Consider the following 13325-nt stretch of genomic DNA (forward strand, 5'->3'; position numbering starts at 1 on the left):
GGGGGGAAAAAAAAAGCTGATTTTGCATCTGGATCTCAACATTGCTAAGCAGCAGCCACCTAGTGTTTCAGATAGTGGATGACATCCCAGATACACTTAGGCCCTGGCTACTGCAGGCTCGTGGGGACAGCTAAGAGACCAGGAAATCATCTGCTAATTCAAAATTAAATATCATGGCTATCTACCAAGGCCATCTAAGAAACATGGAATAAAACAATATGTTTCAAAGTAGACTGAGTAATGCAACTCTCTGTTGCAATTATTATTTGATAAATATTGTTATTTGATAAATAATGTTGAAATCATTATTTATCTTATGTACAATGAAAAATGTAGAGAAAAAAAAAACAGTAAAAGAATCTAATATTAAAAGGCACCATAAGGGGCACCTGAATGGCTCAGTCAGACATCTGCCTTCAGCTCAGGTCATTATCCCGGGGTTCTGGGATCAGCCAGCATTGGGCTTCCCTCGCTTAGCAGGAAGTCTGCTTCTCCCTCTCCCTCTGCCCTCTTCCCCCCACTCATGCTCTCAATCTCTCAAATAAATTTTAAAAACCTTTAAGAAAAATAAATAAAAATGCACCACAAGTCAAATCACATCTTAGAATTATAGTACTGTCAACCAAAGATAGAGTAACTCACTCAGCAGCCAGCATTCAAAGGCACAGCACTACAACGACTCTGCAGTGTGGTCCATGCTCATTCCACAGAATTTTAAGCAAACTATTCCAGAATTTTAAACAGAAAGGAAACCCTTTAGTGATGGTAAAATAAAGGGTAAACAGGTTACAAATACTGTATCTTCTCAGTATTACGTATTTTTAAATGCCTGCACACATCTTTATCTTTCCTGAATTAGCACTCATGCAAAACTCATCATTCCCAGTTGGAGACCAAAAGCCTCTCAGACACGGATCCAGATGTATCAACAGAGACTATTCAGTAACAAGAAGTAGGTGGTAAAATGCATTTCAAGGCAAGAAACTGACACAGGACCAAGGACAAAGGCTCAAGTCCCAGGGCCAGAGTGTTTATGGGAGTATCCACAGGTTCCACTCTACGTGGTTCTAAAGATCCAATATATTCACTAAAATATAAGTTCTACAAGGTCAGGGATCTTTTCCCCCTATTTTATTCACTGATATATGGCAAGCAACTAGCCAAGTTCCTGTGCGGCCTCAATAAATATGTGTGGAATGAATAAAGTAAGAATAGAGAATAAAAGCATCTAAATATGCTGTAAAGTGTCATCAAATATCAGGTATTAATTAATACCAGTTCATCTTTCAGATTCATTTAATTAGATCTTTATACAGAACTGAGTGTTTTTAAAAATACTTTGTTTATTCAGTGATCAATAGCAAAATATTAATTTCCTAATGGATGGGTAAATAGCTGTTACAGTACAAGGAATAATGGGGAAACTTTACAGATAAGGGTACAATGTTAGAGACAGAAAAAGGTTACAAAGAAAGTAAAATAAACAAAGCTGACTGAGAGATCCCAACTGGGGAGGGAAAGATCCAGCACCTGAGCAGCAGAGCAAAACGAGTGACCACCAGAAGACTATCCTCTCACACAGCTCTTACCACAAACATAACTTAGAATGCCTGGGGTTATTAATGGTTCTGTGTGTTTCCACTGCTATAAATCACAAGCTCCAGGAGACCCAGGTCTCTTATGTCTCATTCACCATGTTCCCAGTATCAGGCACAAAGTAATTGTTCAATAAATATTTGTTAAATGGAAAAGGAAGGTAGAATCTGAACTAATGATCTTGCAGGTAGATACAGCCCTCATAAAAATGAGGTTTACGTTGCCACCGTGGGACAAAATTTTGCCTTTACTATCAGACTTGCTCGCGAGGCAGATATGAACATCCCACCAAAGGATGTTCTGAAATTCAGGATATCATTTCCCCAAAAGATGGCAGGAAAAACTATTCGCACCACTTGGATAAGAGACATGAGGAACTGCGCTCTGGAAACTCAAAATGTATCAGGCCTTGCCCTGCCTCTGTTTGACAACAAATGGAAAGAAAATGGGTCAAAATGCCTTTCTGCACCCCATCACTCTTCAATGCCCACCTCAAAGCCCTTCAGTGACTAAAGACCAATGCATCCTCCCAATAAGTCTCCCTCCAGCTGATGGTCCTGACAGGTCCTGCACCTTCCATTCACAAAAAAGGATGGCATTTCAGCAGGGCATCTTTACTGTGCCAAGGTCTCTTGGCGATGCTGGGTTTTCTGGTGCCGATTGAGGATGGACCTCTGGTTGAAGCTCCTCCCACAGGCAGGACAGTGGTAGGGCTTCTCGCCAGTATGGATCCTCTGGTGTCTGACCAGTCGCTCCCCTTTACTGAACCGCTTCCCACACACCTGGCACCCATATGGCTTCTCGCCTGTGTGGGCTCGCCGGTGCACTGCCAGGTTTGCATTCCTGCTGAAGCTCTTGCCGCACTCACAGGTGTAGGGCTTTTCCCCCGTGTGAGTTCTCCGATGCACCTGCAGATGCTGCCTCCGGCTGAAGCTTTTCCAGCAGTCACCACACTTGTAGGGCTTCTCCCCCGTGTGACTCCTCTGGTGGACCTCAAGATGGTGCCTCTGACTGAAGGTTTTCCAGCACTCACTGCACACATAGGGTCTCTTTCCTAGGTGTGTTCTCTGGTGCTTCATGAGGTACTCTCTCAAGGTGAATCCCTTCCCACACTCGACACACCCATAGGATTTCTCTTCTTCGTGGGTTCGCTGGTGTCTGACAAGATTTGAACTCCGACTGAAACCTTTTCCACACTCAGGGCACTGAAAAGGCTTCCAGAAGGAGCTGTGGGTCTTGAGGTCATCAGGCAGGGGTACGACACCATGCTGAGGAGGCGGTGGCCCTGGTATGTTTCCCACAGAGCTACTGGGCTCCTGCTCACAGGTTCTTCCAAGTTCAGGACTCTGAAGCGTGGCTTCCCCAAACCTCTCTGACGTCACCCGAGCAAGTGCCCCCTTGAGGTCTACCTGCTGGGTTTTAGCCTCCTTTTCCTTGCTCCCAATGCCTACAGGACAAAGGAGATACAAGCTAATTCTACAGAAGCTATGAAAATAAATTTATTTGTTAGAACTTTGCTCCTAAGGGCGTCCTCTAACAATTCCTTCTCTTTCCCTTTGACCAAAAACCTCAATATAGTTTCCTTTCATTGACTCTAAAACCAGACTTTGCTCTACTTCCTTCCATCTCTGTGACTATTTATGTCCCCCACCCCCCAACTTCATAAGCTGAAGTCCTATGCCCCAATGTGATGCTATCACAAGACAGGGTGATCGAGAAGTAATAAGGTACAGTCAAGAGGGTGAAGCACCCCCCAATGGAATTAGTGTCCTTATAACAAAACGAAGAGAAACCACAGCACTTTGCACGGAGGTCATGTGAGCATGATACCTCATGATGGGATTATAACCCTTGTAAAGAGGCAGAGACACAAGATGGATCCCTCAATTGTCTGCCATGTGAAGACACAATGAGGTGGCACCTGGCTGCAAGCCAGAAGATGGCTATCTCCAGACACTGTATCTGCAGGAACCTTGATATGAACTTCCTAGCCTCTAAAACTCTGAGAAATAAGTGTCTGTTATTTAAGCTACCCAGTCCAGAATATTCTACTGTAGCAGCCCAAGCTAAAACAATCTCCACGCCTTTTTACAGAATAGGCTAACTTGAACTGTTATTTCCCTCTAAATCTAACTCAATGCTTACCTTGAAGAAATATGCCCTGCTTATTCTCTTACCTCAGTGTCTTCAATACATGTATACTGAATTAGCACTTTGTTTATCCTGCACTTATTTATACACAACCCTGTTGAAAATGCTACTTTACATTCATAAAGGCGTTTTGCCTTCCCTAGAGATTATAGGCCTACTCCAACAATGATGAACTACTTGGAACTCTCCATATCCTCCACAATCCTGCTCAGCATGTGGTCCCTGCTCACTCTGCAGCTCCTACCTAACCAAGTTTTATTAATCTGGGTCTCCTGGGAGCCTGGCACAGGCTTACTGACTACTGAATGAATGAAGAAACCCAATCTAGCACTGACTTCTACCAGATTGAAATGCCCATGAATGCTACTAAACTGCCTCAGCCCTTCCTCTGATCCCTCTTTCACTCTCTCTAAATTAACAGAACAATTGTTACAAAAGAATAGGAAGAGCTTTGCGCAGTGGCAGTATCATAGCCAATGAAGTTTATCCGAGGCGTGATTATTGCTAATTGAAACAAAAGAATAGGAGGAAGGGGAGGTGAAAGAAGGGGAAGTAAAAAAAAAAAAAAAAAAAAAAGGGAAGGCTCTAGGGAGCAAAGTAGCCAAGACAGAAGAAAAGAGAGCAACGGGGGCACCTGGCTGCTTTAGTCAGTAGAGCATGCAACTCTTGATTTCAGGGTTGTGAGTTTGAGCCCCACTTTGGATATAGAGATCACTTTAAAATAAAACTTTAAAGTAGAGAGAGAAGACAAGTAGCACTTAGGGTCAGAAAGGGTTCTTTCAGGTGAGGCTGTTAAAACACAAAAAGAAAAACATCTCATGCCTCCTGATCCAAACAAATTTGAAGGACATAGCCCTCACCTCTAATGGATTCTTTTGTAAACTTCCCAGGAAAGTAAAAGTGCACAAAGCTTAACTTTAACGTTCAAAGAATTTTCATAATGAACACAACCATGTAAATAGCATCCAGCTCAATAAACATTACCAGCATCCAGAAAGCCCTCTCCCATGCCCTCCGGTGACTATATCCTGCCCCCCAGGCAAACATGCTATCCAAACTTGTATCATCATGAAGTGCTTTTGCCTGGTCTTGTCTTTATGCACTGGATTCACACATTGTTTCTGGCTACTTCTGTTATTATGCTTTTAGATTCACCCACATGTGGAACATACCTATAGTTAAACTATGTTCTTTTTCATTGGTGTATGTATTATACTGTAAGACCATATTATAATCTATTTACTAACCTGGCTGATATTTATTTGGGTAGTTTCCAGTTTTGAGGTATTTACATAGTAAAACTGAAACTACACACAATGCACGAACCTTACCTGGGCCCTAAGGAGATATAAATATGTGCCAGGTATTACATATTATGAAATTCTGGTTTCCCAGGCCCAATCCTACATAGCTGTCAATGCAGGAGTCACAGGTACATAAGAATAAATCCCGGGATAATCTGAAGGTTGAGATGACCAGTAAACAGTTGCATGGGAAACAGACCATGGCCCACCCAGACTCAGCATAAACACCGGGTTGAGTTGTTAGCAACAATGAGAGGAGGACAAGCATATGGCCAGAGTCTCTAGAACAGTCAGAATGGCCAGGGGCATATTTCCTCTGGAAATAGGAAGGCAGAATCCTTGAAGCACACAGCAGCATCACTGGCAGAATTTTGTCCCTGAGGGGGATCAAGGTGCTGAAATGCCAGTACCACCATTTGGGGCACACTGCATGAACTCCCACACTGCACAGTTATGTCCAAGGGTTTCCACACCCTCTACCATTATAGAAATTTTACAGCTCTTTGTAACATATGTTGAACTGGGTACTCCTCAGTCACAGAGTAGGTGCTCCAGGAATCCTAATGACTGACCTGTCTCATCACAATCAGAACAACTACCTTGTGTTTTCTTGCCCCCTTGTTCACTCCTTTCCTGGCAAGAAAGCACACGGCCAGCCTCTTAAACCTGGGTCCACACTCTCTCTTTGGACCTGTTTACTCATCTTCTTGTGTCAGTAGCACCAGGTTCTGAAATCTGGGGCAAAGGCAAAAACCCTGACCTGGAGATTTCAAAACTCCTGTTTCTTACCTTTGGAATGGAAACAGTCTTACCTGGAACTGAGACTCCACAGTCCTGGGGTTCTACGTATTCCCCAAAGCAATCTATCTGGGCTGGGGTCACATGCCTCCACTCCTCCTCGGGGAAGGCTAGGGCCATATCTTTAAATGACCCTAACCCCTGAAACAACAAGAGATTGCTATAGATAGAGAAATAATCCCAGAGTTAAGAGTCTAAAAGAAGGAGAGAAATCAGGAAAACACTAGGAAAGAAGAGAGCAAGAAGATGGAAGAAACCAAGTTGCTACTGGTCTTGGGAGCAGAAGGGTCTACCTCTTGACAGTTAATGTCAGGGAAGTAATGGACTCATCTGAGCCACTGTATTTCTGAGTCTCTGCTGCAGTCACTGAGCTTGTACCCTAACAACCACAGCACCCAATTCCCATTTTTCAATTGCCTCCATTCAATCCTCAAGTTTGATCAAGCTTCAGAGGTGCTATTTATCCCCTCTTCTAAAATGATTTTTCTTTTCTTTTTTTTAAAACTGATTTTTCAAATCGAACTCCAATAAAAAAAATTTTAAAAAAACCCTGATTTTCCCTCAGAGCTAAGTAAATATTTGGGGAGGCTTTGTCTTAAGAACAATGCTGTGTTAAAATAAATTCAGTGTCATTCGTGACACCTTAAAGAACTATTATAGCAGAAGGGGAGGGTCTGGCAAAATTAAAACAGGCTATCATCTTTTGTCTTCATCCTAGGAAAACAGGAATAAGAAATGACATAAGCATAAACCTTGCCCAAACACTGTTTTAGCTAGACCACACTTGATTCAGGTTTTTTTCTGCCAAATGACAGCTTTCCTTCTATAGGAACTCTTCACTATAAAACTCACTGTCCTCTTCAGAAAGGTGCCACAGTAGAAATCCCCCAGGTCCCTGGTAATGCTCAGCACCCAGCGGACATGGCAAGAGTGCCACACTGTGCTCATTACTTCTATCTACAGCAGGCAAGTGCAAACATGGCCAAAACTCCTCGTATAGCCAGGGTAGGGGCCAGAGGAACCACTCTGCTTAGTGCTCCAGGGAATCCCCAACCCTAAGACAGCTACATTCTTGCTGACAAGGGAGGAGAGGGTTCAGAGGAAGAGTAGCAGCAGAAGTATCCATAAAGGCTACCCACAAAGGGTTACTGAGCAACCGTGACAGCCTAGATCGAGCCTATGGGGTTTCTATCAATGTCTTTCTCCTCACAATTAAAAGAGTAATCCTGAGTCAATCCAAAAAAAAGTCACAGAGTAATAAAAACAAGTGAATTGAGCCTTATGCCTGGACCCTAAAGCATAAATAAGACTCAAGTTAACAACTGAGGATGATAAAGTAGAGAAAACAAAGCTGTCATATCCATCAGAACAAGAAAAGTAGAATAATTCAACTTGTGGATGGTGCTTTGTTGTGCAGAGATACTTTGAGGAAACTGAACCTCATTCCTCTTTCAAAGTAACATACCCAGAAGGTCAGAGATACAAGCTCACCTGGGGTCCAGCTGTAAGGAACCCAGCTGCCATCTCTTGGTCTCTGCTGTTCACTGGAGGGAGGCCAGGACCAGCCTGAAGAACTGGCAGAGCTAAGCAAAGGGAAAAAGACCATGAGAAAGATTAGCTCTGTCTTGCAGTTAGCTTGTTCAAAGGTGTCCACTGCCTGATACATAGAACACTAGGAAAAAAAAAAAAATAGAACACTAGGAACCTTAAGCAGACTCAATACATTTAGGGGTTTGAGTACAGCCTACCCTGTTCTCAAATGGGAAGATGGTCCCAATCCAATATGCCCTGTCCCTTGAAATACAGCTGTGCTCCCTGGTCACACTTGGAATAACCCCTTCTGAAATTCAGTAACAATAATTTCATATATTACTTTTAGGGATATGGTTTGTCTGCCTACTTAAAAAATATTCCTACATGTCAACTGCATATTTCCAGGAGGTTTCTAGAAAGGGATGTGAAGGAAATGAGAAGAGAATGGTAAGAGAGCATAATCCTAGATATCCCCTGCAGAAATCAGAGAGATAGAAAACAATTTCTCACTTCATCTGTTTCCGACTGAAGTCAAGGAAGTAACCAGGAAAACTGGTAATTGCAGCTCACAGGTCACTTAATTTATCAATTGCAAGGCTTGTAAAGAACAGGGTCACAAAGCGGTTTTCTGTGTCCTTAATTCTTTATGGTTTACATCTTACCCTGCTCCTGGAAGGCTTGCGTCCCAGCTCCAGGGTCCTGACTGAGTTGCTCCTCGGTGCCTTGGTCTAGGCCTTGAACTCCTTCCCCATGGGTCATCCCCCACTCAGGCTTGACCTCCACCGGCCCCAGGTGAACACCTGGTTCCCAAGGGCCTCTGCCAAGTGCTGTCTCCTGCTGCTCTCCCTGCACGTGGCATGGAACCTAAGGACAGTCCCCAACACCTATTAGAACGAGCCCCTGTGAGGGAGCTGAATTAAAATCTAACAAGAGAACCAAGGGTGCCTGGGTAGCTCAGTTAAGTATCTGCCTACAGCTCAGGTCATGATTCTAGAGTCCTGGGATGGAGTCCCGCACCACACTCCCTGCTCAGTAGAGTATGCTTCTGCCTCTCCCTCTGCCTGCTGCTCCCTCTGCTTGTACTCTGTCAAATAAATAAAAATTTTTAAAAAGAGAGAGAGAAAGAACCAAGAAAAGAACCATTCCAGCCACAAGGGAGAGGAAGAAAGCTGGTTAGGCTCTTCCCCAGGACATCAGTGAGAAGGTGAAAAAGAGGCTAACCTCGCTTTATCAGGATCTGAGCAACTATTATGCGCCCATGCCCTTTTCCAAGGCCTCAATACTGACCAAATTCTACCAAGAAAGTATCACAGACAGGCTAAATATTGTGTGGCTGAGAATTTTAGCCCAAAACACTTCCTACTAGAAAAAAAATCCCCCAATTATAAATGCTGACAGTAAAAAATACAAAGCCTCAATTCTGCAGTGAATTAGCTAGTGAGAAAAACTTGCTCTAAAAATAGCAAGGAAAATCAGGACAACTCACACTGAGACACACTCACAATAACAGGTCTTTCTTGGTCCACTTTTAAGCTCCTAAATTGGGAGTTAAAAAATAAATTAAATAAATAAAAAACAGGGATCCCTGGGTGGCTCAGTGGTTTAGCGTCTGCCTTTGGCCTGGGGCGCGATCCTGGAGTCCCCAGATCGAGTCCCACGTCGGGCTCCCGGCATGGAGCCTGCTTCTCCCTCTGCCTTTGTCTCTGCCCGCCTCTCTCTCTCTCTCTCTCTCTCTCTCTCTCTCTCTATCATAAATAAATAAATAAATAAATAAATAAATAAATAAATAAAATTAAATAAATAAATAAATATGTCTATCATGAATAAATAAATAAAATCTTTAAAATATATTAAAAAAAAAAATCCTAGGATTGTGGAGGAAGTCAGAAGTGACTGCAGTAGGAAAAGGAAGGATAAAGTGAAGAAAGATGGTTACTTGCAAGCAAAACAGTTAACATTAAGTCCTGCTTTCTTCTTTCCCAGCCAACAATCAGATGACTATACCGAAGAGTCACAGACACGTGGTCAAGTCCCAAAGAAGCATCTGAGATACAGTTGCCTGGTGTCACACCACCACAGAATCGCTAATATGAGCCATTTGAGCCGACACCCCAGATATGGAAACAGCACTGTTCAGACAATGTTTCTTTTTTAATTCCCTGCATTCCAAAATGCATCTCTGCCCAAAGAAAAATGAGTCTATGGGGGACCTTAAACTGGTCATGATTGCCTTTTTTAGGACTGAGGATCACAAGGGAAATATGACCTCTGTCCTGATGACCAAAAAGGAAGCTAAAGGCCCTTCTACAGGCCCTGCTTCTTCCCTGAGAATGGCTTTTCTTGCTGAAAACTCCACTGTCTTCCAGAAAGTACATCAAGGAGTCTGGGAACAGAGAAAGGAGACTGTACACCTCATCTACTCCCATGGCTTCCTCAAACCTTTCAATTCATTAAATCCCCCCTTCTCACACCAATGAAACAAGACCCAGATGCCCCCTTCTCACCCACCGCCTTGGCCTCCAATGTTCTCTCTGTGAAGTCCTCCACCATGGCCACAAGAGCCTTGCCACTCTCCAGGCCGTGCTCCCGAATCCAGGCATAGAACTCCCGTGGCAGGATGGTTAGGAACTGCTCCAGCACCAGCAGCTCCAAGATCTGCTCCTTGGTGTGCAGCTCAGGCCTCAGCCACTGGCGACAGAGTTCCTGGAGTTCCCTGAGGGCTTCCTGGGGACCAGCCGCCTCCTGGTAGCGGAACTGTCGAAACCTCAGTCGAAAAGTTTCAGGACTAGGGTCCTCCCTTCCCCTGCCCCATGGCAACTCTTTCTCCAGCTTTACCACAGGAACACCCATCTGCTGCTGAGGGTCTTCTGCCATCCCTGGACGCTCCTTAAGCATCTTCACACCCCTCCCAGAAGACTGAGGGTCTGTTGAGAAGACCAAACAATAAAGACAGCATAAATGAGTCAAAGGGAAAGTCAATCCATCACAGTTGTGTCTACATCAATGGATATTCTGCTGGAGGACATGACAGTTACTTTCAAAAGACTCAACATATATTCTGCAAATCATGTCGATTCACTTTAGTAAGTATATGCTAACCACCTAGTATGTGCAGAAAAATTATGGGTTTACTTTATACCCACAAACACACAGGATCTCATTAGGAAGATAAAACTAAAATCAGAGAATATAAAACACATTATAATTAGATCAGTCACCTGGGCCTACTCTTCCAAAAGTGTAATACACTTTAAGTACACATATGTCAGACCTGCAAAAACTAGAAATATAATACAGAACAAGACAAACAAGGCACTTGCACTTTGAAACTCATATACTAGTGCAGTAGACAGAAATAATTAATTAATTAAAATTATAAATAGAGTTAAATTCTAGAAAGGAAATATGCAGGGTGCTCTGTTAATGGAGGATGAACTTGAAGAAGGATTTTCTAAAAAGATGACATGTAGTCTGAGACCGAAAGGATGAAAATGAGTCAGTCATTCAAGATTTTTTTCCAGACACAAGGATTGAGGCCAGAAATTACTGTGTATATCTGAGAACAAGCCAAAGTACAGTATGGCTTTTACAGAGTTAAATGAGGGACACAGCTGCACAATAGGTGGCAGAGGCAGGCAGCACCAGATTATCCAGGAACTGGGACACACTAAAATTATGGCTTAATCTTATTTAGTGGGGAGTTATGTTTTACAAAGGTCATTTTGCCTGTTATGTGTCCAAAGAGAATAGGTCACAGGGGCAAGAAGGGAAGCAGCACTTACAGTGGTCCAAGCAGGAGAGGCTCAGGATGGTGGCAAAGATGCAGAGTCAAGATAAATTTTGGAGATAAAACCAACAGACTTGCCAGTGGCTTGGATGTGACCGTGTGCTCAGCTTAGAGGAAACAACAGAGTAACAAATAATCATTATAATTGATCAAAAGATTTTTAACTTGTGGGGGAGGTGGGTGGCTCCATCAGTTAAGCACCAACTCTTGATTTCACCTCAAGTCATGACCTCAGGGTCCTGGGATTGAACTCTGCACCCTGTTCCGCACTCAGCAGGGAGTCTGCCTCAGGATTCTCTCTCCCTCTGCCCCTTCCCTTCCTGTGCACACTCTCTTGCTGTCTCAAAAAAAAATTTTTTTTAATTTTTAAAGATTTTTAACTTGTATAGGTTTTACCAGTTAGAAAACCTGTGAACACACTCTCGCTTAAGACTTAATAACCATTCTGTATAGGGAATATTACTCCTCCTACTTTTCTGTTTTTTTTTTTTTTTTTTTTTTAAGATTTTCTGTATTTATTCATGAGAGACAAAGAGGCAGAGACATAGGCAGAGGGAGAAGCAGGATCTATGCAGGAAGCCAGATGTGGGACTCGATCCCCAGACTCTGGGATCATGCCCTGAGTGAAAGGCAGATGTTCAACCGCTGAGCCACCCAGGCGTCCCTCCTCCTACTTTTCAAATGAAGAAACTGAAGATATCAGAGGTTAGATGGCTGGCCAAGGTTCACCTCCCAAAGGATAGGGCACAGAAAAGCCACCCGGGGGAAGCCAAAATGAGAGAAAGGTTAATGTCGGTTCGAGTACTCATGAAAAAGAAGAGGCTTATACTAGACTGGAGGATGAGTACTATTTAATTTCATGATGGGCTCAAGTTGGAGTGGGGGGGGGGGGGGGTACCCAAGCTGGGAAGATAGACCTAGGAGTCCAAAGTGGGGAAGAGGCCCGGTTTTTAGAGGAGGGAAAGTTCACTCTTAACACCACAGAGTTAAAGCAACTGGCAGGAGGTACTTTAAAAGCTTCTACTTAATATTCTCTCAGGTGTTTGTGTTCTTCTACATCCTTCTTAAACCTATTTTATATTTTCAGTCAACTCGTTTTCTCTACTGCATCAATTGAGCTTTCTCTTTCCTGACTTTTCAGCTACTGTATTTATTCACTCCCCTGTTGAATTTATCGCATCACAGCGCAAATGTTTACCAATGTGTCTCCGACTACCAGATTCCCTGAGGGCGAGAAAGGTCCTCCTCATTCATCTTTCTTCCCTGGCACTTCGCGAAGAGAAGGCTTAAAGAGAAGCCAGGGCAGCCCAGGTGGCTCCGCGGTTTAGCGCCGCCTTCAGTCCAGGGCGTGATCCTGGAGACCCGGGATCGAGTCCCACGTCGGGCTCCCTGCATGGAGCCTGCTTCTCCCTCTGCCTCTGTCTCTGCCTCTCTCTCTGTTTCTTATAATAAATAAATAAAATCTTTAAAAGAGAGAGAGAGAGAGAGAAGCCATTCTTTACGTAAGCATCCCACGTCTCGCTCTAAAATGACTACTTTCAATTTTCTGAGAGATCCGCGGTTGGCTCCGGGACCCGAGTTCGTGGCCACCCGCGGCGCTGAGGTAATCCGGGCCAGACCAGACCAACCTCGCCCCCACCTGAGCCCCCGCGTCCCGCCCCGCCAGGCCTCCGAGCCGCGAGAGGCAGCTCCGGGGAGACGCGCCGCCCCCTGCGTCAGCCCCGCCGCCGCCACCGCCACCGCCACCGCGGCCCGCAGCTGCCCCGAAGCCCGGCCGAGCCGCCCCGTCCGCCTCTGCCCCACCGCCCAAGTCGCCCCCCCAACCCGCCTCTCACCGCGGTCCCTCAGCCTCGCCAGCCCGGCCCAAGCCCTCACCGGACCGGAAGTGGGCCACGGACGCTGTCAGACAGGTGCGTGAGGAAAGAGCCCCTTCCGCTTCCTCTCTAGGACTCTCGGAGGCCGGTGCGTCTCTATGATCACTGGGCTACTGGCGCCGTCCCGGAGCTCAGCCGCGAGTCCGCAGCCCCGGTTCCTGGGGAGTCTCGCGGTCGTCAGGCCCTTGGGCACCTCAGTGCCTTTGCATCTGCTTTCCCACCGTGAGAAGGATGCTGCAGACATACTACCAGACACGAAGCCTCCCTCCAGGAACTTTAGAG

General features: G+C 44.7%; 1 protein-coding gene and 1 pseudogene across 8 annotated transcripts; one reads left to right on the plus strand and one right to left on the minus strand.

The window, feature by feature from the left end:
• Nucleotides 1-1323: 1323 nt before the first annotated feature.
• Nucleotides 1324-13139, minus strand: ZSCAN25 (zinc finger and SCAN domain containing 25). Of its 8 annotated transcripts, none has more exons than XM_025426096.3 (8): nt 13005-13139; nt 11165-11276; nt 10218-10306; nt 9891-10124; nt 8045-8246; nt 7341-7432; nt 5864-5990; nt 1324-3043 (listed from the first exon to the last, which is right to left on the minus strand). In XM_025426096.3, the coding sequence occupies exons 3-8, from the start codon at nt 10275-10277 to the stop codon at nt 2211-2213; spliced, it is 1548 nt and encodes a 515-aa protein (XP_025281881.1). In that variant the 5' UTR covers nt 10278-10306; nt 11165-11276; nt 13005-13139; the 3' UTR covers nt 1324-2210. The 8 variants fall into 8 exon arrangements, with proteins under 8 accessions (XP_025281881.1, XP_048966794.1, XP_025281880.1 ...); XM_049110837.1 differs by having other exon boundaries at nt 9887-10124; XM_025426095.3 differs by having other exon boundaries at nt 9891-10136.
• On the plus strand, nt 4195-4274 carry LOC112646402 (U4 spliceosomal RNA; annotated as a pseudogene).
• Nucleotides 13140-13325: the final 186 nt, after the last annotated feature.

Source organism: Canis lupus, chromosome 6 (genome assembly GCF_003254725.2).
Source record: "Canis lupus dingo isolate Sandy chromosome 6, ASM325472v2, whole genome shotgun sequence".
NCBI classification, from domain to species: domain Eukaryota; kingdom Metazoa; phylum Chordata; class Mammalia; order Carnivora; family Canidae; genus Canis; species Canis lupus.

Coding starts and splice junctions, on each gene's coding strand:
- ZSCAN25 (XM_025426092.3), bottom strand. CDS start 10,277: ATGCTTAAGGAGCGTCCAGGGATGGCAGAAGACCCTCAGCAGCAGATG. Junction 7,433..8,044: donor GCAAGCCTTCCAGGAGCAGG/GTAAGATGTAAA, acceptor CCCTTTGCTTAG/CTCTGCCAGTTCTTCAGGCT. Junction 5,991..7,340: donor TCCTTACAGCTGGACCCCAG/GTGAGCTTGTAT, acceptor TTGTTGTTTCAG/GGGTTAGGGTCATTTAAAGA.